This window comes from Schistocerca piceifrons, chromosome 3 (genome assembly GCF_021461385.2).
Source record: "Schistocerca piceifrons isolate TAMUIC-IGC-003096 chromosome 3, iqSchPice1.1, whole genome shotgun sequence".
NCBI classification, from domain to species: domain Eukaryota; kingdom Metazoa; phylum Arthropoda; class Insecta; order Orthoptera; family Acrididae; genus Schistocerca; species Schistocerca piceifrons.
The window spans coordinates 138,526,324-138,550,298 of NC_060140.1; the positions used below are offsets into that span (position 1 = coordinate 138,526,324).

At 44.2% G+C, this 23,975-nt stretch overlaps 1 protein-coding gene across 1 annotated transcript in view; it reads right to left on the reverse strand.

Moving 5' to 3' along the window:
* Positions 1-5,589: 5,589 nt before the first annotated feature.
* LOC124789424 (acyl-CoA-binding protein-like) overlaps positions 5,590-23,975 on the reverse strand; it is an 87,114-nt gene continuing 68,728 nt past the window's right edge. Inside the window, exons 3-4 of the mRNA XM_047256769.1 lie at positions 23,448-23,562; positions 5,590-5,916 (exon numbers count right to left, since the gene is read on the reverse strand). Of these exons, the coding sequence (XP_047112725.1) occupies positions 5,777-5,916; positions 23,448-23,562 (255 nt within the window). The 3' untranslated portion in view covers positions 5,590-5,776. The remainder of the gene's footprint in view (positions 5,917-23,447; positions 23,563-23,975) is intronic.

Sequence of the window (23,975 nt, forward strand, 5' to 3'; positions counted from 1 at the left end):
CAGGTGTGGTTAAATTTAACGGAGCTAAACTTCTAACTTGTTATTTATAGATCCCCAGACTCCAATTTCACAACATTTTTGTTAAAGTTAGAGGAGGTTCTTGGTTCACTTTATAGGAAATACAAAAAGTTAGTTATACGTGGTGACTTCAATATTAATTGTATAAGTGATTGTGCAAGGAAGAGGATGCTGGTAGACCTCTTTAATTCATTTAATCTTATGCAAACCGTATTCTTTCCAACAAGAGTGCAAGGGAACAGTAGAACAACCATAGACAACATTTTTGTTCATTCCTCATTACTAGAAGGGCATTCTGTTAGCAAAAAGGTGAATGGCCTTTCGGATCATGATGAACAAATTTTAACTTTAAAAGATTTTTGTGCTGCAACACGTCTTAAATATAGTCATCAGCTGTTCAGGAAAGCTGACCCAGTTGCTGTAGAGACCTTTGTAAACCTTATAAAGGAACAAAAGTGGCAAGATGTTTACAGCGCTGATACAGTAGACGATAAATATAATGCTTTTCTCAAGACTTTTCTCATGCTCTTTGAAAGTTGCTTTCCGTTAGAATGTTTAAAACAGGGTACTAGCACAAACAGGCAGCCTGGGTGGCTGACTTGTAGAACAAAGTGGCAATTATATCAAAACGTTAGAAACAGTCAAAATCTAAATGCAGCAGCCCATTACAAACAGTTTTGTAAGGTGCTTAAAAATGTTACTAGGAAGGCAAAAAGTATGTGGTATGCAGATAGAATAGCTAAGTCTCAGGATAAAATTAAAACCATATGGTCAGTCGTAAAGGAAGTTGCTGGTCTGCAGAGAGAGGTCGAGGATATAGAATCAGTGAGTAGTGGGAATGTCCGTGTTACTGATAAGTCGCATATATGTACAGTATTTAATAATCACTTTCTGAATATAGCAGGTGAACTAAATAGAAACCTAGTCCCAAAAGGGAATCATATAGTGCTCTTAGAAAAGTGTGTTCCGAGACTTACCTGGAATGCTCCTCCATGATACTGACAAGAGGGAGATTGAGTTAATAATTAAATCACTAAAGACCAAGAACTCATGGATATGACAGGGTATCTAGCAGAATACTGAAGTATTGTTCTATGTATGTTAGCCCAGTTCTCAGCCATATCTGTAACTTTTCCTTTAGGAGTGGTCGGTTTCCTGACAGATTAAAGTACTCGGTAGTGAAGCCACTTTATAAAAAGGGAGACATTGATAATGTTGACAATTTTAGACCTATTTCTATGCCATCTATGTTTGCTAAAGTTATCGAGAAGGTTGTATATACAAGGTAACTGGAGCATTTAAATTCACATAATTTGCTGTCAAATGTTCAGTTTGGTTTTAGAAATGGCTTAACAACTGAAAATGCTATATTCTCTTTTCTCTGTGAGGTTTTGGATGGATTAAATAAAAGGTTGCGAATGCTAGGTGTTTTCTTTGATTTAACAAAGGCTTTTGACTGTTGACCACAAAATATTACTGCAGAAGTTGGACCATTATGGAGTAAGGGGAGTAGCTGACAATTGGTTAGCCTCTTACTTTAAGAACAGAAAGCAGAGGGTAATTCTCTGCAATATTGAGAGTGATAGTGGTGTTCAGTCCCAATGGGGCACTGTTAAGTGGGGCGTTCCCCAAGGGTCGATGCTGGGGCCACTGCTGTTTCTTGATATACCTTCTAGTATTACAGGTGATTCAAAAATATTTCTGTTTGCTGATGACACCAGCTTGATAGTGAAGGATCTTGAGTGTAATATTGAAACAGTATCAAATAATGTAGTTCAAGATATAAGTTCGTGGCTTCTGGAAAATAATTTGATGCTAAATCACAGTAATACACAGTTTTTACAGTTTCTAACTCACAGTTCAACAAGAACTGATATTTTGATCAGACAGAATAGGCATATTATAAGTGAGACGGAACAGTTCAAGTTCCTAGGCAATCGGATAGATAGTAAGCTGTTGTGGAAAGCCCATGTCCAGGATCTTGTTCAGATGCTAAATGCTGCTTTATTTACCATTAGAACAGTATCTGAAATAAGTGACACTTCAACACGAAAAGTAGTCTACTTCGCATATTTTCATACACTTATGTCTTATGGTATTATTTTCTGGGGTAATTAGTCTGATTCAAAAAGGGTATTTTTGGCTCAAAAACGGGCTGTTCGAGCTATACGTGGTGTAAGTTTGAGAACGTCTTGTCGACCCCTATTCAAAAATCTGGGAATTCTGACATTGCCCTCACAGTATATATTTTCTTTAATGTCATTTGTTGTTAGCAACATTAGCCTATTCCCAAGAGTTAGCAGCTTTCACTCAGTTAATACTAGGCAAAAATCAAATCTGCATGTAGAATGCACTTCCTTGACTCTTGTGCAGAAAGGAGTGCAGTATTCTGCTGCATCCATTTTCAATAAGCTACCACAAGAACTCAATCTTAGCAGTAGCCCAAACTCTTAAGTCTAAACTGAACAGTTTCCTCATGGCTCACTACTCCTATTCTGTCGAGAAGCTCCTGGAAGAGCTAAAAAAATTAAGCAAATTCCAGTGTTACATTGTTGATTTTCTTCATTTAAACTTATGACTTGTCACCTGAATATGTTTTTTTTATATTTCATTTTATCTGTTTTTATATCGTGTTATAATTTCATGTATTGACTTGTTCCATGACCATGGAGACTTCTCCTTAATTTGGTCCCACGGAACAATAAATAAATAAATAAATAAAATGTGCTAACTTAGCAGCAACCACTGTGGCACTTTACATGGAAATGGCTGCTGTAGAACTGTCTGTCCACACAAATGGCCACTTCCAAACTGGCCATCCAACACCTGGACTACCCATTTGATGAACATGCCATCCAACACAAGGAGTTCCACACTAGTGACTGCATCACAGCCTGTGCTACCTGGATTCTCCCCATTAACACACATTTCTGAATCATGCAGGTGGGAGCTCCCCTGCAACATAATCCTTTGTTGCTGTAATCCTTCTGGCCTCAAGCACCTGCCTGTCACCTTCCCTGCTCCTTTCCCAGCACTACACACACTTTCTATCCCTACAATGAACCTACATATTGCTTTCCCCTCTCTCCTCCATTCTTTCCTTCTCCACCTTGCCCCACCCACCTCTCACACCCACCAGAAGCTGCACCAAGTACTCTTATCCTGTCTTCACAATGTCCCTGCATGCTTCCACAGGCAGCAGTAGCATTTTTTCCAACCCCTACCCTCCTAGTCCTCTACTGTACACCACTACCAAACCCAGCAGAGATTCCTGCTTACCTCAGATGCAGTCAGTTGGGCCTTAGCACCAAGACATGACAGTAGCCCTGTGAGCTTGTTTTGATTGTACACAAGTTTTCTTTGATAAACTTGGTCCAATAGCTGAATATACACTGCTTAAAAGTTACAGGATTATGTGTATCAGCATCAGGTATGTTAAATCCAGTTTGACACAAGTGGTACTTGTGGTCTTACTGCATAGCCTGTGATTTTTGCTTTCAACATATCCAACAACTAAAGTCATTTGCCATCTATCAGCTGTGTTATGCATTACCAGTGTAACAGTGTTCTCTATTGAGGCACACAGAGGGTAGTTGTCATTTGTGAGTGTTGTATTCAACCAAGCACATGCAATGTGATGTCTTAAAAATTCAGTGCAAGTTACAAGGGCAGTTTGATCCAAGAAGGATGGACTCTCCGTCTTGGTGCCGTAGATGCTAATTACACTCCTCCTGTCATCTATAGGTTGTGGACGTGCTACAGGGAGACAGATTGGTTCTCAAGGCAAGTTTGATAAGGTCAACACCACCTTAGAGCCCCATCTGAAGCCTGATGACTGGCCACCTTTGTATTACAGCATCATACAGCTACTGCCAGAGCACTGCAGGACAATCTCAGAAGTGGCACAGGAGGTGCCATGTCCAATCAGACTGTATGGAATAGAGTACGAGGAAGGATCTTATGACCCAAACATCCTGCTTAAGACCCCACTGCTTGACATTATATCTCTCAGCTCACCTGTAGTTCTACAGTTCCCATGTCAACTGGCAATTTTGTCACTGGCATGATGTGTTATTCAGAGATAAGTCCAGATAGCCAGTGTGACATGGTGACAGCTATGTTCATGAGTGGAGACTGTTGAGATGTAGCTGCCAAATGCTGTCCAGGAAATTGACAAATTCAGCCAAGGTTTTGTGGTGATGTGGGGAGGCATCAGTATTGACAGCCATATAGATCTTATTACCCTTCGTCATCTTACCACCAGGCAGGACATCAGACATATCTTGTTGGACTGTGTGGTGGCTGTTGCATATGGTACAAGGACTGAATTCCATCTTGTGAATGATAATGTGAGTGCCCATGGGTGGGCATCACCAGAGATGTCTTACGAAGCCTGGACATTGAAGTAATAGAATGGCCAGCAGTGAGTCCTGAGTTACACCCCAGCAAGCATGTATGGGACACACTTGACAGACATGTTTGAAAGCATGTTGTGGAACAGGGTGACTGCAAACTCAAGGGCTCTCACTGAAGAATGGGAATGAATACCACAGGGTGACATTCATAGACTTACACAGAGGATGCCACATAGCTGTCAGGCAGTGATAAACACTCACAGGGGACATACACATTACTGGAGCTGTTTAAGACCAACAAAAAGTATCCAACGTGATAGAATGAATGTTTCCACTTTGTTTTTGACACCTGTCAGACATTTGAGTTCTTGTTATGTAAATTATCAAGGATGTAATGAGTTGTGTACTTTATTTATGAAAGAAAGCTATACTTTGATAACACACCCAGTCCATGGTTACTGCTCAACAGTATGTGGCAGATGCCCAAAACAATATTCACCTAATTTGAGCAAATCCAACAATCTTTTACATTATGCCAGACTGTGGCTCAATGCCTTCTTTGTGGTAACAATTTAGCCTTTCCATGTTTTTATACCATTCTGTATTTTTTGAGGTTTATATCCAGATATATTTGTTAATTTTTATTGTGCAAATACAAAAAATTCGTGCACCGCTATGTATTGATATACAAGAAAAGAAAAATTACTGGCACAAGAGGAATTATTTAATGTCATTACATTTGTCAGTATCAAAAAGATAAAGTCCATTACATACACAGTCAACTTTACTTCAGAAAGCAGTGTTATCTCTGTCTGAATACATTACTACATAAAATATAATGTGATGGAACTTTGTTGCTACACAGTGTACAAATACACATTACACAAATTGTTATAATTTCAGGGACTAAGACAGGCCGTACTTCCCTTCTAGGTGCACCACCCTTAATACTGTTGTCTCAACAAACGAAAATGAACAACCATACTCCCAGCTTCTGGATTTGAGTACTTTCACTAATAAATTTTACTGAGTGAATAGCAAATATTGAGAGCCAAGAAACTGCTTGGAAATATTGATCCTTCAATTATGTGACCTATGGTGATTGTGAACACTGCCGAGTTGTGACTTTAGTTCATGTTCAATGAACATCACTGGAAAAAGCCCAGGAATCACAGGATGCAACAGCACCTCACCTATTATAAATAACAACATAATATTCATACAAACATTTATTAGACCATTTATTCATTTACAAAACTGCTCTTGCAAGACTCAGAACATGTGTAAAGTATAGTATAAAATGAATTCACTTAAACTGATGAAGGCACTGCACCCACTGAGCAACAGGCAACATGTTTAATGTAATATACAGTATTTGAAGAATAAAACTTTGGTGGAAGCCTTCAATTCATTCCATATTTTGCCACAAGCTCTTCCACTTTCTTTATGTAAGCTTCCTTTGCTTCCTCTTGTGACATTCCCTTCTTTCCATTCCATGCATCCCACTTGGCTTTGCCTTTAAAATCCAACATTCCTGGACGATCTGTGAAAAAATAAAAATTACAGACTGTTATACATGCTCTTTGCTAGAGGCAAGGAAGAAAAGCTCTAACATTTTTATTTCTTATGTTATGCTTGCTTATATATCATCTAAAATGTTTGTTAGCCAGACCATTCCACCAATAAAACTGATTATTGCAGGTTGTGGTGGGAATTGAGTTCTAAGATGTGTAAAATACATGAAAAACACTGTAATGCTGTAATTACTGCAAAACTTTGGTATCTGCTTACAAAATCCAAGCCTGGCAGCAGTTTCCTAACGGTTTTTCATCAATTTTCTGAATGAGTTTTTATAAATTTTTTAGTATTTCCATTACTACTATGTAAAATTTAGCAGTTTAGCTGTAATGTAAACAACTTTTCATGCTATCACTAAAAATCTATATTTTGTCACATACCATCACAGTAAAACAAGTATTATATTTTCAATGCAGATATGTTCTGTATGCAATAAATATTACTGAAAAACATAATACGCAAATAATCAAGAACTTATAATTGTAACCTTCAAATTATTTTTTATAATTTGTCCCCTTCTGCCACAGCTCAAACAACTGGTTTGTAGGTGCTCTGTAACTTCACGTTCATGTTTTAATAATAGATTCAAATTGTTTGTGTTTTAAGTAAAACAGCTGAAATTGTTACATTAAACCAAGCTCCAGGTGCCAATGGAATCCCTGTCAGATTCTATACTGAATTTGCAGCTAAATTAGCTCCTCTTTCAGTATAATCTAAGATCCCTCTAGCAAAAAACAGTGCCCTGTTCTTGGAAAAAGGCACAGGTCACACCCATCTACAAGAAGGTAGCAGAAGTGGTCCATGAAACAACCATCCAATAGCCTTGAAATCTATTTGCTGTGGGATAGTTCAACATATTCTGAGCTCAATCATGACGAGGTACCTTTGAACAGAATGACCTCCTCAACACCAACAAGCATGGTTTCCGAAAACATCAATCACGTGAAACCCAACTCTCACTTTTCTCACATGACCTATTGAAAGCTTTGGCTAAGGTAACCAGGTAAATGCGAGATTTCTCAATTTCCCAAAAACCACTTTTCTCAGATGCGCACCTATGCTTATTGCCAAAAGTAAAATCATGTGGGATATCAAGGGAAATCTGTGATTGGATTGAGGACTTTTTGTTGGAGAGAACACAGCCTGTTCCTTTGGATGGGGAGTAGTCAGATATACAAATAACTTCAGGTGTGCCCCAGGGAAGTGTGTTGGGACCCTGGTTGTTCATGTTTTATATTAATGATCTTGCAGACAATAATAGTAAAATCAGACTGAGATGATGCAGTTATCTATAATGAATTAATAGATGAGAGAAGCTGCATAAATATTCAGTCAGATCTTGATAAGATTTCGAAGTGGTGCAGAGATTAGCAACTTGTTCAGAAATGTAAAATTGTGCACTTCACAAAATGAAAAAGTGTCATATCCTATGACTACAATATCAGTGAGTCATGTTTGGAATCTGCTAACTCATACAAATACCTGAGTGAAACACATTTTAGGGATATGACATTGAATAATCCCATAGTTTCAGTTGTGGGTAAAGCAGGTGGTAGACTTCAGTTTATTGGTAGGCTGTAGGGGAAGTGCTTACAAATCACTCTTGTGACCCATCCTAAAATATTGCTCAAACGTATGGGACCCATATCAGATAGGATTAAGAGGGGATTTTGAACATATACAGAGGACAGCAGCACAAATGGCAACAGGTTTGTTTAATCTATGGGAGTATCACAGAGATACTGAAGGAACTGAAATGGCAGACTCTTGAAGACAAACTATTTGAAGAAAGTCTATTACAGTTTCAATGATTACTCTAGAGAGTTATTAGAACTCCCTTCATATTGCTCAAACAAGGATCATGAGGATAAGATTACAGCAAGTACTGCATGCACAGAGGCATTCAGTCAGTCATTCTTCCCACACACCATATGTGAAGAACAGGAATAAACTGCAATAACTTGTACAATGGGATGTACCCTCTGCCATGCACCTAACAGTGGTTTGTAAATATAGACACAGAACATTTAATATATATTAGGTTGGGTGTTTTTCTTAATATTTCATCAGTCAGGACTGGGCCTATACTGTGGCTGAAGTGATGACATTTTGTATCATATCAGCCTAATACATCTGGAAGTTCTCACATAGGAAAGAATGCTTATGACATTGATAGAGAAATCAGACAAGTAGAACACACACACAGTACTGGATGGGAAATATCAGATTAAAGATGATGTGTCCTTTTACCAGATTGGCAAACAGATTGTGATGGTATGTTGTCCAAAGGATGGAGGTTAACAGCTTTTAGTCTTCATTTGATGTAGCTATTCATGATATCCATGCATCCTGACCATGTACACCGTCAGGAAGCTTCAACTTATGTAATGGGGGGGGGGGGGGGGGGAGGAGAGGAGGAGGAGGAGGAGGAGGAGGAGGAGGAGGAGGAGGAGGAGGAAAGGAAGCAATTTTTGATATCAGCTGCATCACAACTTTATGCATAATCAGCAGTAATGAATGAATGAAAATGTGTGCCAGACCAGGACTGCACCATTCAGACACACTATCGCAAATGCATGGATTATCTTGGCAAACTCCCTGGCCAACCCCCCTTCCCAACTAGCACCATCTATCCACAGTTCCTGTCCATGTCCTCCATGCTCACCAATTTTAGATTCCTATGTGTGTTGTGTCATGTTCTTTTGGACATGTTCAAAAGTGCAGACCCCATGCTTACATATAAGTTTTTGAACTTAACTGTTTCAGGGAATGATTCTCACGGACAAATGAAATAATGGAGTCAGTAATCAAATGGGAGAAAAAAATAAAAGATACTCATGTGGGTTTCTTTGTTATTGAATTCACAGCCACAAGGTCAGTTAAGCAATTAATAGGAAAAGTTCTAACAGATGAACAAGAAGTAACCTTTTAGGAGAAGGACAGTGCGAGCAAATTTACATTTAAAGCTAATAAGATTGATTGGGTACCAAATTCTGATATTTTCCAAATTCTTGATATATCTGATATTTACTATCAACAGAGGTTTTTCTCCCTTTGCTTGGACATCAATGATATTTCATAGGATGATGTATTTTTTGTTAAAATATAAAATTTTTACATCTTTTGTATTTTCAAAACAATGTTTGGTTGTTGACTTAAGCACAAAAATTTATAATCTAGTTTATAATTTCAAGGAATTCTTCTACTATGTTACCACAGGTGGATTTTATACCCTGCTTGATATCCATTCTGTCATATGTCTGCCTTTATTTATTTACACACTATGAAATTTCACTAAAGGTATTTTTAAGTGTGTAACATTTTATGGCCAATAGAGTTCCTGTTTCAACAGAAATTTATTTCTGGAATGTGAAACATAGTGAAATGTTATGCAACCGTCCCATTCTATTACAGAATGGCTGAACCATAAATTTCATTTAAGAGTCTTGTAGTGGCACCTTCAGCAACAGTCCAAGTGCTTTTTGAAGATTATGCTGAAAACCATACCAATGTCAGATCAAGGACACAGAACAGGCAAGTCACAATCTGCCCATGAATGCAGCCAATTGTCATCAGCTGCAAGCTGCTGCAAGACCTAATGTGAAAGGACTTTAGAAGGATATGAGATTAGAGGTAGTGAATGTCACAGCTCATTTGAACTTTCTACAGGAGAGAAATGCATATGTAACCTAATCTGTTAGAACCTGATCCATTGTTTAAGCTGCCAAAAGTATTCAAGGGAGGAATGCCCTACATCCAATATTAAACACTATCAGCTCTGTGGTGCGGATGGTTGAGAGTTAAGGGACTAAACAGCAACATCAGTCCCTCGGGCAAATATTCATTCATCCATCCAAAATTTGGTATATCCACTAGGGAAGTTATCAGATGAGTAAAGTATGTAGGAGAGGTAAAATAAAGGCACTGAAGGCAATACTGATGTCATAGCTGAGAAATGATTTAAAGAGAAATGGAAGTATATGTTTTGGGCCACTACACAGGGCACATGGTCTCTCAGCTCTGGTGTGACAGAAACCTCACCTGCATCTGACCCCCTACCAACCATATTAAGGAAGACAGTAACAGAGCAAAGACTCTTGTAGTCAAGAAATTCAGAGCAGTAAGGATGAAAAAGTTTGAAAATGTTATGGATCTGCTGGACCATTAACAGTGAAAAAATACAATAGAAACAAAGGAACAGCTGGGTATCACCCAGTGCTCTGCATGCATAGGGAAAAGGCCAACCCTCAGCTACCCCACCCAATACATCGGTGGTGCTGAAGAAGAGCACCCACTATTCACTAGGGTGCTGCTCCTAAGAGAGAAAACAGTGAGGCATAAAAGTGGCAAACTGCATCTAAACACAATTGAAACAGAGGAAAAGAGGAATGACAGAGGCAGTTGGCTGAAAAAGGAGACTGTATCAAAGGATCTAAAGTCCAGCACGTAGCAAGAGTTGCCCCAGCCCCAACCATATCCGCACTCCCTCAGAAGATAGTTTAAACTAACTATTATGTCTGCAAATAAAAAACACTTTCACAACTGTTAATGAAAACACTTTCACAATGAAAAAGAGAACCAGTCCAACCCTCCCCCAAGTCATTTACCAATATGTGAGAGAATATCAAAGTATCAGACTTGGTATGGATAGCTGTGAGCAGGAAAGAATTCCATCAGGGTAGGCTTCACAACCCCAGTGTGGGGGTCACTAGTTTCATAAAATGAAACTATGGGTTAGTCTGGTATGATTGACACAGAGGCAACAACAGTGGATTCTGTAGGGGGAAATGGTAGGAGGCAAGCTATGCAGCAATAGTCTCGTTGATAGTATGAAGTTATTACAGGAGTAGTAGTTCATCACATGTTCCAGAGGCATTATTTGCACTCAAACCTAGAGCTGGTATCATCAAAGCAAATATAGAGTGAATAATTGCTTCTCTCATCAAACAGTGTCATTCCCTGGGATACCCACATGACTTGGGAATTAGAGGAAGACAACCAGTCACGCAACATGATTAAATTCAGAGGAAGACATGACTAGCAGGTATCACAGGGTGATGAAAATAACATCAGGCAGTGGCCTAGAGACTGCTCATTGAGTCACTACATGTTAGAATGTGGTCAAGGGGGGCCCCATTTAAGTGGAAGGCACTGTTAATGGCTATCACCTCCGTCATAAAAATACTGAATGTTCCCAGTAACAAATGATGTTCATGATCAGTAGTAGCTTTAAAAACATATTCCATCCTATCCATGGTTTTAGGGCCATCTGTGTGAAAGATGGTAGCACCTTGACACTCCTGAATAATATGAAGAATGTAAATTAAACAAAATTATGATTTAAATTGGGGAATGAAGCAGAAGCAGCCATGATTAACATCCTATGAGCATGTAAGATACAGTTTAGGAGTAAAATTGCAGCAGAGGAAAGTAACTACAGCAATGGCTTGGGGCACCATGATTGCCACAAATGTACTCACAGTAAGAGTTGTGAGGGGCAGGGGAAGGGGGCAGTGCATGGACTAGCCGAACACCCACCCACCCAGTTTTTGGAGGCATTATAAAGATGTGAAGTGTGCTACCCCAGAAAAAGCAATATACTCAACATGTTTTGAGGAGACTACTGTTGAGGCCACATAATTCAAACCTATGTATTTCAACAAACACATTGATAACTGAGGCCACATGGCAGGGAGGCCCTGGATGAATTTGGCTACACCATCCATGAGAATAACTCCACCATGGAAGTAGGAAAAAGGGTTGCCATCCAATCCTTAACACCTGAGTACAGAATAAGCAAGATGACAAGCAGCTCACTTTGTACATAGAAAACTTATGCAGACAGAGCACCATTTATGTATGTTGAGCTGCCACCACCCAACCCAACACAGCAATGTTTTTGAGAACTGTTAACAGTGACTAAGAGGTCCCCACCTATTGAGATGCAATGCTTTATTAATGTTTTCTGGGGGAATGGTTACAGTGATATGCAAATCAAAGCAATATAAATAATGCCCAATGTTCAAACAACACAGGGGGAACAACTAACATTTTTGCCATACATGGGACCACCAGCAGCCTAGATTTCAAGGATTTTGAAGAAACAAGGTGCCAATCTTCCAAACACTGCAACTGATTGAAGATCTACTTGGCCCAGGCAACACTTAAGGGGGATTTTTTTTTTGGTTGGGATTTAAGGGCGCTCAACTACTGAGGTCATTAGCACCCAGTCACAATTGTTAGAGCACATAGAATCTAGTAAAACTCAGGGGGCGGGGAGGGGGAGGGGAACCCAGAAAGTTCTTACAAAGATGCAGATAAAATAAGTGAAGGAGTTAGATGTCTTTGGACAAGCCAGTCAAAGTAATTAAACGAAGAACACGAGCAGCTGCTTGAGCGTCATCAGCTAAAATATCCTGTAAAGTAGATGGCAGAGACAGGACAACACGAGATTGACTAAAACGGGGACACGACAATAAAACATGGCGCACTGTTAATGCGTGACCACAAGGGCACTGTGGGGCTGGGTCAACGGAGAGCAGGTAGCGGTGGCTAAACCGGCAATGCCCAATCTGCAACCTGGTCAGAAGGACCTCTTCTCGCCGAGATGGTCGGGAGGAGGTTGTCCAAGCAGTTGGGAACGGTTTTACTGCCCGGAGCTTGTTTCCTTAAAGTGATGACCAAGTATCCCACCACAAAGACACAAGCCTCTTACAAACAACCTCACTAATGTCAGATGATGGGACAATGGGAGGCTGGCCGCGGCAGGAGGACTGCAGCCTTGGCTGCAGCATCAGCAGCCTCATTCCCAGACACTCCTACATGGCCGGGAACCCACAGAAAGCTGACAGGAGAGCCATCAGCAGCAGAAGAATGGAGGGACTGCTGGATCCGTTGCACCAAGGGATGGACCAGATATGGAGCTCCAAGGCTCTGAAGAGCACTGAGTGAATCAGAGCAGAGTACATACGATGAATGACAGTGGCAGCGGGCATACTGAACGGCCTGGTGGAGAGCAAAAAGCTCGGCCGTAAAGCTGGAACACTGGTCGAGGAGCCGGTATTTAAAGGTGGCGGCCCCGACGACAAAGGCACAGCCGACACCATCGTCAGTTTTGGAGCCATCAGTGTAAATAAAGGTGTGACTGGCAAGTTGCGCACGAAGTTCGACAAACCGTGAGCAATACACTGCAGCCGGAGTACCCTCCTTCGGGAGTGAGCTGAGGTCGAGATAAATAGGAACCGGAGCCTGGAGCCAAGGTGGTGTCGGGCTCTCACCCTCTCTGAAGGTGGTAGGGAGTGCAAAATCCAATTGTCGAAGCAGGCGACGAAAGCTGACTCCAGGGGGCAGCAGGGCAGACACATGCAACCCATACTGACGGTCGAGAGAATCGGCGAAGAAGGACTGGTAAGAGGGGTGGTCGGGCATTGACAACAGCCGGCAGGCATACCGACGAAGCAGTACGTCGCGCTGGTAGGTCAATGGTAATTCGGCAGCTTCAGCATAAAGACTCGACGGGACTCGTGTAGAATGCTCTGGTCCCAAGAGGTAACCCCCAATGGTGGATGGAGTTGAGACGGCGTAAGAGGGATGGCCGAGCAGACGAGTAGACGAGGCTCCCATAATCCAGCTTTGATCGGACTGTGGACCGATACAAACGAAGCAGGATAGTGCGATCTGTTCCCCAAGATGAACCACTAAGAACTCTGAGGACATTAAGGGAATGTGTACAACGGGCAGCCAAATAAGAGACGTGCGGAGACCAACAAAGTTTCCTGTCCAGCGTGAGCCCTAGAAACTCAGTTGTTTCTGCGAATGGGAGAACAATGGGACCGAGATGTAAGGATGGCGGAAGGAACGCTTTATATCGCCTAAAGTTGATGCAAACCGTCTTCTCTTCAGAGAACCAGAAGCCCTTTGCCACACTCCATGAGTATAGGCTGTCTAGACAATGCTGAAGGCAGCGCTCCAGGAGGCATGTTCTCTGGGCACTGCAGTAGATCGCGAAGTCATCGACAAAAAGAGAGCCGGAGACATTAGGTGGAATGCAATCCATAATTGGATTGATCGCTATGACAAAAAGGGCTACGCTCAAGATGGAGCCCTGAGGCACTCCGTTCTCCTGGAGGAAGACGTCGGACAATACGGAAACCACATGTACCCTAAACTTTTGATCTGTTAAAAAGGAATCAATAAAAAGGGGCAGGCGACCGCATAGACCCCACCTGTGCATAGTGTGGAGGATACCACCTCTCCAACAGGTATCATAAGCCTTCTCCAAATCGAAGAACACGGCTACTGTTTGGCGCTTTCACAAAAAGTTGTTCATGATGAATGTCGACAAGGTCACAAGGTGGTCAACAGCGGAGCGGCATTGACTAAAGCCGCATTGAACATTGGTAAGTAGCCGTCGAGATTCAAGAATCCAAACTAACCGAGCATTAACCATGCGCTCCATCACCTTACAGACACAGCTTGTAAGAGAAATGGGGTGGTAACTAGAAGGAAGGTGTCTATCCTTCCCGGGTTTGGGTATAGGAACAACGACGGCGTCACGCCAAAGCATGGGGACTTTACCTTCAGTCCAGATGAGATTGTAGGTACGGAGAAGGAAGTTTTTGCCTGCCGGAGAAAGGTGGGCAGCATCTAAACGTGAATGGCATCTGGCCCCGGAGCAGAGGACCGGGACAGTGCAAGTGCACGTTCGAGTTCCCGCATAGTAAAGGGGGCATTATAATTTTCCAGATTCAGCGAGTGGAAGGAAAGTCACCGAGCCTCTTCTGCCTTTTTCCTGGGAAGGAAGGCAGGGTGGTAATGGGCGGAGCTTGAAACCTCCGCAAAAAAGCGGCCGAAGGCATTGGAGACAGCCACAGGATCAACAAGGACCTCATTACCTGAAGTCAGGCCAGGTACCGAGGAGTGGGCCTTAATGTCCGACAGCCGGCGCAGGCCACCCCAGACGACAGAAGAGGGAGTAAAACTGTTAAAGGAGCTGGTGAAAGAGGCCCAACAAGCTTTTTTGCTGTCTTTGATGACTCTACGGCATTGCGCTTGGAGTCATTTGTATCCAATACAATTCACCAACGTAGGATGGCAGCGAAAGGTGTGTAAAGCACGTCGTCGAGCACGGATAGCCTCTCTACAAGCCGCATTCCACCAGGGGCCTGCAACGCGACGTGAAGAAGAGGTAGTACGAGGAATGGAATGTTCGGCAGCATTGATAACAGCCGTGAGGTATTCGACCTGACTGTCACAACTGAGAAAATCGTGGTCCGAAAAGGTCGCCAGGGAGGAGTAAAGGCCCCAGTCAGCTTTCAGTATGTTCCAGCTCTAAGGACGTGGGGATGGGGTGTGGTGCAGGAGATGAACGACACAGGGGAAGTGGTCGCTCTAATAGGTGTCAGAAAGGACATACCACTCGAACCGATGGGCAAGAGTGGTAGAACAGATCGAGAGGTCCAAGTGGGAGTAGGTATGAGTAGAGTCCGAGAGGAAAGTCGGGGCGCCAGTATTGAGGCAGACAGGATTGAGATGGTTGAAGACATCCGACAAGAGTGAGCCTCTGACAGGATGCAGGAGAGCCCCAAAGGGGATGATGGGCATTGAAGTCACCAAACAATAAAAACGGCGGGGGAAGCTGAACGATCAGATGCCTCATGTCAGCCCGACTAACAGCAGATGACGGTGGAGTGTAGATGGTACAAAATGAAAAAGTAAAAGCAGAAAGAGTAATACGGATAGCTATTGCTTGGAGTGGGGTGGTCAATGGGATGGAACAGTAATAGACATCGTCCCGAACGAGCAACATGACCCCACCATGAGCTGGGATACCGTCCACAGGGGTGAGGTCATACCGCTCCGAGGTATAGTGGGTAAAGACAATACGGTCAGTCGGGCGCAACTTGGTTTCCTGGAGACCAAGGACGAGCGGACAGTGCAGGCGGAGGAGCAGTTGTAATTCCTCCCGATTAGATCGAATACCTCTAATGTTCCAATGTAACAAGGCCATCGCTAGTCAAAAAGTTGGGGGAACGAGACGGGGGAAGAGCTGGTCACCTCAACGGCCGCGGAGGGCCAGGTTTCGAGGGAACAACACTACAACCGGCGGGAGGCGGATCCAGTTCCATCGAGTTGTCGCCAGCAGCGGCCGCTGTCCCTGGTTTTGTAGGAGGGGCATCCTCATTTGCCGACGAGAGGCCAGCTGAGCGCCTGGCAGCAGAGCATCCCGGTGAAACTGAGTACAGCTGGGAGCAGCGACTCACAGATGGAGCGTCAGACGAAACGCACCGGGGTGGAGAGGGGGAGAGAGACTTCTTCTTGGAGGCCTTCTTGGAAGGCCGAGGAGGCACAGGGATGGTGGGCTGGACCCGAAGAAGGTCCTCACGCACGGGGTCCATTTTGGAACGCTGGACCTCGGAAGCTGGGGTCCGGAACGTTTCCCCAATGGACGCTTGAGAAGAGGAACGCTTCTCAGGTGGTGGGGGGGAAGAGGAGGAGGAGGAGGAGGAGGAGGAGGAGGAGGAGGAGGAGGAAGGGTGGCCCCTGGGGCGGAGGGGGCGGGGGCCACTGGGGAGAATGATTTGGAAGGGAGGGATTTGGGAGGCGGAGGCAGAGCCCCCTGATGGGCGGAGGCAGTGGAGGGGGGACAGGATAGGGGTGAGGATACCGCGGAAGGAGTGGACACAACTGAGGTAAACGAAGTGGTCAATGGCACGGGATGGAGGCAGTCATACTTCTTCCTGGCCTCAGAATAAGAGCCGATCCAAAGTTTTGAGTTCTTGTATCTTCTTCTCCTTTTGATAGGCGGGGCAGTCTGAGGATCTAGGCGAGTGGATGCCAGGACAATTAATGCACCGAGGTGGTGGGGAGCATGTATGTTCCTCACGAAGAGGACGTCCACAATCGCCACAAAGGGGCTCAGCCTCACACCGTGACGACATGTGCCCAAAGCGCAAACACTGAAAACAGCGCATAGGAGGCGGGACGTAAGGTCGCACGTCACACCGGTAGCACATCACCTTTACCTTCTCCGGGAGAACGTCCCCCTCGAAGGAGAGGATAAAGGCCCCGGTGTCGATGCGACGGTCTTTGGGGCCGCGCTGGACTCGCCGGACGAAATGCACACCTTGGTGCTCCAGGTTGGCCCTGAGCTCCTCATCAGATTGTAGCAGGAGGTCATGATGAAAAATAACCCCCTGCGTCCTATTTAGTGCCAGATGCGGGACAATGGACACTGGGATGTCCCCTAGGCGGTCGCACGGCTGGAGCGCCGCCGACTGTGTGGCGGAGGTGGTCTTGATAAGAACGGACCCTGAACGCATCTTGCTGAGAGCCTCGATTTCCCCGAAGATGTCCTCAATGTGCTGAACAAAGAACATGGGCATGGAGGTGGCGAATATCCCCCCGTCAGTTCGAGAACAGACCAAATAGCGGGGGAAGTACTTCGCCCCAAGCCGGCGGGCCTGTCCCTCCTCCCAGGGAGTGGCCAAGGGGGAAAGGGCAGGAGAACCAGAACTAGAAACGGTACCTTTTCTTTTGAAAGACTCGGCCGCAGAACGACCTGATACGTGTTTACGTTTCATCTACGAAACGTCCGGCCCGATACCACCCACTCTGACCAGGGGCTCTCCCCACGGGCGCCACCCAGCCTCAGCAAGGGCCACCTGGCAGGATGACCGTTGCCGGGAGTCCTGATGCCCCAAGGAGACAGGCATCTACTCCTTGGCCGACGTGGGGAGGGTGCAGCTCAGGTATCGGCAGTATGATCCCTGTGTTGTCAGGGGGCTACAACTACAACCTAGAGGGTACATGACGACCCCACCACAACGGGCTGGCTACCGTGCTGGATTTCTGGTGCCATGGAAAGTCCATCATGATCGCTGGTGCAGATGGGGACGCACTATGGGTGTAACTTGTACAACCCATCAGGTGTTTAGGCCCAATTTGGGGAATAGTGGGTATGGTTACAACACCGGTACAATGCTGAGTGCCAAGGCCTTAGTGCACTTAGGACCAGTGGTACACCACGTAAAGTGTCCTTCCCCAAAAGGCTCTTACTTCTGTAGAATTTTGAAAAATGGAGGTCAAACCCCAAGGGGGACCATCACGTGGAAGGCCGAAACGGTTGAAACTCCTTTTAGTCGCCTCTTACGACAGGCAGGAATACCTCGGGCCTATTATTACCCCGGACCCACAGGGGGGTCTTCAGGGGGACTGCACATCTGCCTAGTATAGCCTTCAATATACACTATGTGATGAAAAGTATCCAGACACCCACAAAAACATGTGTTTTTCATATTAGGTGCATTGTGCTGCCATCTGCTGCCAGGTACTCCATACCAGCAACCTCAGTAGTCATTAGACATTGTGAGAACAGAATAGGGCACTCAGTGGGACTCATGGACTTCAAACATGGTCAGGTGATTGGGTCACTTATGTCCCATACCTGTATGTGAGATTTCCACACTCGCAAATTTCCCTTGGTCCACTGTTTCCAATGTGATAGTGGAGTGGAAATGTCAAGGGACATGTACAGCACAAAAGCATACAGGCCAACATCATCTGTTGACAGACTGCTGACAGTTGAAGAGAGCCATAATGTGTAATAGGCAGACACCTATCCAGACCATCACACAGGAAAAGCAAAGACGCTGATTCACAAACTTGGAGGAGACCCTTCCCACTACAAAGAAAACTCAACGGTCTCATGCAACTCAATCGCCAGTCACTTAGTGAGAGTTTCCAAGGTCCCAACCATAAAGCTAATCTTTGACAAATAGAAAGAGAGCTTACGGAAGTCAAGAAACCTCTGCAACATAGCCTGGAATTCTCCATTTACAATCACTGACCTGGAGACAGCCCTTAACCATACGAACTGTAGGAAGTGAATGAAGGCCAAGGTTAACATGGGCCACTTCACAAAGCCAAGGTGGTGAAGGGTTAACACCCATTGGGAAAGTTGCAGCTAGCGTGAAGTTATGCCGCTGTATCATGTGCCGAAAGCTGATGCCAGGAAGTAACAGAAGGGATACACCCCATACTGGCAATCAGAGGAATCATCGAAGGAGGCAACATAGGATGGGTGGCCACACATGGCAGACAAATGGTATGCATACCTTCTGAGGAGAAAGTCACAGTGCACAGTGGTAAGGCAGCGGTAGTACAGCAACTTCAGCATACAGACGCAACTGGGGTGGTGTAAAAGGCACCCGTGGGCAAACATGTCATGATCATGAATAGTGTTGAGATGGTGTAAGAGGGATGGGCATGCAGACACACAAACAAAGCACATCATCGAGTCTTGAACGGACAAGGGACCAGTACAAACAGAGGAAGGTGGTTTGATCAGCACCCCAGAAAGTACCATTGACGACACTTAGGACACTGAGGAACCAGATACAGCGGGCTGCCAGGCAAGATACATGGGAGAACCAAGGTTGTTTCGCATTTAGCACAAGCCCACGAATTTTGTAGTTTCAATGAACGGAAGGGCAACAGGCCCAAGATGTAAAGATGGTAGGAGAAACCACTTGCGTCGCTAGAAATTCGTAGAGACTTCTGTGAATGGAACAGCAAGAGCCATTGTTGATGCTCCAGGAGTAAAGGCGATCAAAACACTGCTGAAGACACTGCTCAGTGGGACAGTGTCCATGGAGAACTGCAATAGATGGCAAAATCTTCAACAAAAAGGGAGCCAGAGATGCCCGGTGGGAGGCAGGCCATGATAAGGTTAATAGTGATAAACAGGATGACGCTCCAGATGAAACCCTGAGCCACAACGGTTTCCTTGATAAAGGTGTCCAACAGGGCAGAACCCACACACACCTTGAAAACTAGATCTTGTAAAAATACAAGGAGGAAACAGGGCAAGCAGCCACAGAAGCCCCACGTGTAAAGAGTACAGAGGACACCAGTTCTCCAGTAGGTCTCTTAGGCCTTCTCCAAATCAAAAATCACGGCCAGACTGGGATTTCCACAGAAAACCAATTATGACATGGGTGGACAAAGTAACAGGAGAGTCAACTGCTGAACGCCGTGCTTGAAATCCACACTGTGCATTCGTCATTCAATTGTGAGATTTGAGCCACCATACCAGCCGGGCATGAATCTTATGTTCCATCACCTTGCAAACACAGCTGGTAAGAGATGGGGCAGTAGCTAGCAGGTAGGTTTTTGTCCTTACCAGGCTTAGGTATGGGCGTGACAGTGGCTTCACGCCAGCATCCAGGAAATGTGCCCTCTGCCCAGATGCGGTTGTACATGTTAAGCAGAAAGTGCTTGCCTGCAAGAGGAAGGTGCTGCAACATCTGAATGTTGAAGGCGTCCGGCCCTGGGGGAAGGATCAGAATGAACTGACAGCATGATCTAGCTCCTCATAGTAAAGGCAGCATTGTAGCACTCACTATTCAGAGAGAAAGGTATCGCCTGAGCTGCCTCCAATTGTGTCCGATGGAGGAAGGCAGAGTGATAGTGGGAAGAGCTCAAAACTTCTGCAAAATGATGACCCACCAAGGTGTTGGAAATAGCAATAGGGTCTACAATAACATCGTCTGCTCCTGTGAGGCCAGAAATGGGGGGGGGGGGGGGGTAGGGGGGGACGGGAACAGATCTTGGTCCCAGAGAGATTTTGGAGGTTGACCCGTAGAACAGAAGGGGTGAATCTGTTAAAAGAACTAGTGAATGAAATCGATCTAGCTCGTTTGCTGTCCCACAGAGCATGATGACACTTTGCATGCATCTGTTTATAATGCATGCAGGTTGCCATCGTAGGATGGCTGTTAAAAACACAGGGAGCATGTCTCCATGTGCGAATTGCATCACGGCATGCCCCAGTCCACCAAGGGATTGAGACAAGATGTGGTAAAGATGAAGTGCAAGGAATGGAACAATCTGCAGCAGTTAATATAACATTAGGGAGATAGTCCACCTGGTCATCACAACTGGGGAAATATTTTTCTTCAAAGGTTGCCAGGTAGGAGTAAAGCTGCCAGTCAGACGTAGTAAGCTGCTTTTTGGGTGTGCATGTGGGTGGGGGTGGGGTAGGAGTCAGCAAGCAGATAGCACAGGGGAAATGGTTGCCTGAGTAGGTGTCAGAATGAATGGATCACTCAAGATGGTGGGCAAGCTGGGCAGTGCAGAAGGATAGGTCCAAATGGGAATAGGTGTGCCACGAGTCTGAAATGAAACTGGGTGCTCCAGTGTTAAGGCAGAAGAGGTTAAGTTGGTTAAGAGGGTCAGCCAAGAGAGCACCTCTGACAGATCCTGGGAGAACAGAGTAGCAAAAATGGGGGAGGTAGTTGCCCAATAAGCTGAAGGAAGTCTGCCCTGGTGACAAAGACAGAGGCATAAATCGTACTAAGGAAAAGAGTCAGGTGGGGAAGAAAATGCCAAGTGCAACAGCTTGAAGACAGGTAGTCAGGGAGATGGGTTGACTGAATGTCATCCTGTATGAGCAGCATGACCCTCCATGAGAGGTAATGCAGACCTCAGGGGGAGTGTCAAAACAAATCTGTAAGTAATGTGAAAGCTCGAAATGGTCATGAGGGCCTGATTTTGTTTCCTGAAGGCACAGTACAAGGGGACACTGCTATGCTAAAAGCAGCCGTGAATCCTCTTTGTGGGAGCGAAGGACACAAACGTTCCATTGGAGGGCAATCATAAGGAGGAAGAGATGTAGGGGTGTCAACTCAACAATAGCTGAATGACAGCTGGTGTCGAGTTGCTACTACAGGGCACAGAAGCAGAAGTGTGCTGCTCCATGGGGTCAAGATAAGCATCAGCTTGCTTGTGTGTTCAGTCCATGAAGTCCAATGCTGAAAAACGGTTGGCGGTGTGCACTGGCATGACATACTGGCCGGGCTAAGGTACCACGTGGCGACACCGTCTAAGAGGATCTTAGAGTTGGTGAAGGTGAACACCGTTTTTCTTTAAGTGGAAAGGCTGGAAGAAGTCCACCAGAGGCAGACTGGTGTCCACTGGCAAGAGGTATATAGCAGGTCTTCACGGGTCTTCTACTCCTGTTACTTCCTGCCAACTGGTTGTGTAGCTGGTGGCTTTGCCACTTCAGACAAGAGTGAGTTTGTCACACAATGGGATGGGGGATGGTGATTCTATCTTGACACTGGGCGATTTCATGACTGCAGAGCTGAAATGTAGGTCTCATGTCTGCATAGAGGAAAGGGTAACAAAAACAGAACTATAGGTGCCAAACGGGAGAACACGGGTTTGTGACTAGCCAGTTACTTGCAAGCTACTGGGTAAAGCACTTTTTCCTTTACCCCAATCTCTGACAGCCCACTCATCAAGATATATGGGACAATCTCTAGAGGTGGCGGCATGGCCGCCACTGCAGTTGATACAGTGGGGTAAAGGAGGCAGACAATTGCCCTTGTGTGCACCATACTACAGGTTACATATTTGGCTGGGTGTCAACAAGAAGTTCTAGTGTGGTTGAAACAACACTGGTAGCGGCACTTCAGGTTCAGAATGTACAGCCGGACTGTGCCGTGCCGTGAGAGTGGAAGCTGTTATCAAGGCTAAGGGTAAGGGTAGGACACCACCATATTGAATTCTGGAATTATCGATGGAGGGTGCCACAAACTTTGAAGGTTTTTTCAGCCATATGTCCAGATACTTTTGATCACATAGTTTAAGTCTGAAAGTGGTACATCAAGCAACAAAAGCTATATTCTACAAAGCTGCTTTGAGCACTCCAGGTACATTCAGCCAATGCAACATTCCTGTTGTGCATCATGCTGTAGAAATTGTAAAAAATATGTTTTGCTGTTTAACTGCAGAGGACTGGTGTTAATTTGATAACACAATACTGGTTAGTCCTCAAATTTAAGCAGGATGTATCTCTTGCATGTATTTCTTTGCTATTAAATGATAAAGCCTTTGCACTTTAGTCCAAATTTAAGAGCAACAACTTCAGAAAAATTATGTTTTAACATCCATAGGTATGTTTTTAGGAAGGGATAACACTGTATACAGAGTATGTCATTTTTCATCCAGTGAAGCATAAAAAACTGCCACCCACATAGTATCTTACTCTGTTATATAGATTTGGTTTCATGACTTTCTGAACAGTGTCATACAGACAGTGTTTGTATCTTTGTCGGAAAAACCAATTTAGACATTAATCTAATACTCAAAATCAGTAATTAGGTGCCTTTAGTCAATATTACATGCTATAAAAGAAAAATAATGCCAATAGTTTTGTCAGTGAAGCCATTGTGTAACCACTTTTCATTGACCACCATACTTTCATGTGCCACAATCAAACACCAGAAAGGTTCTGGAAAATCATGCACAGGTTTGAGTGTTAACTGATTGAGGGTTTTAATCATTACTATCCTGTGTAACTGCAGTAGCTTAAGTTCAAGAATAAATCAATGATGTAAGCATACAATTCTAGTGACTTTTTGCCAGATTGTCTCAAGATACGGAGAGTTACTTTTCAGGCAAATGCATTTTGTAACATGTAATTGATCTCACCTGTGTTAACATCTCCCACAGAACCTTGTTTGAAAAGTGCATAAATCTCTAGGAGCTCTGCATCTGTGGGAGTAGACTTCAACTTCTTGACATCTTCAGCCGCTTTGTTGAATCTCTGAAATAATTATATATTTTGTCTTAAACTCATTTATTTCTCCAATGAAAAAATCTGAACTATTGAACAGATACATCTACACAGACATGTATTGTAATACTGTCAGCCTTGTGACAAGATATTTAACTAAAGTTAATTTAATATGATTATTTCCTGTAATTACTCTGAAAATTAAAGTGAACAGTATTATGCAGCAAGAACAATTTCCCCTCTTTGTACTGAATCAGACTTTTGCCATTCCTTATGTACATCAAAGGTTGCTGCTAACTTTTGTTATTGTATAGATTGTTCTCTTTTGAAACTGAGGTAGCCATGATTATGCACTCCATTTTGGTCAAGAATGGATGTGTGTTCAAATGCAGTGAGTTCTACTTACTTCCTGTCAGTCAGAAATAATAAATGTCAGAAATTAT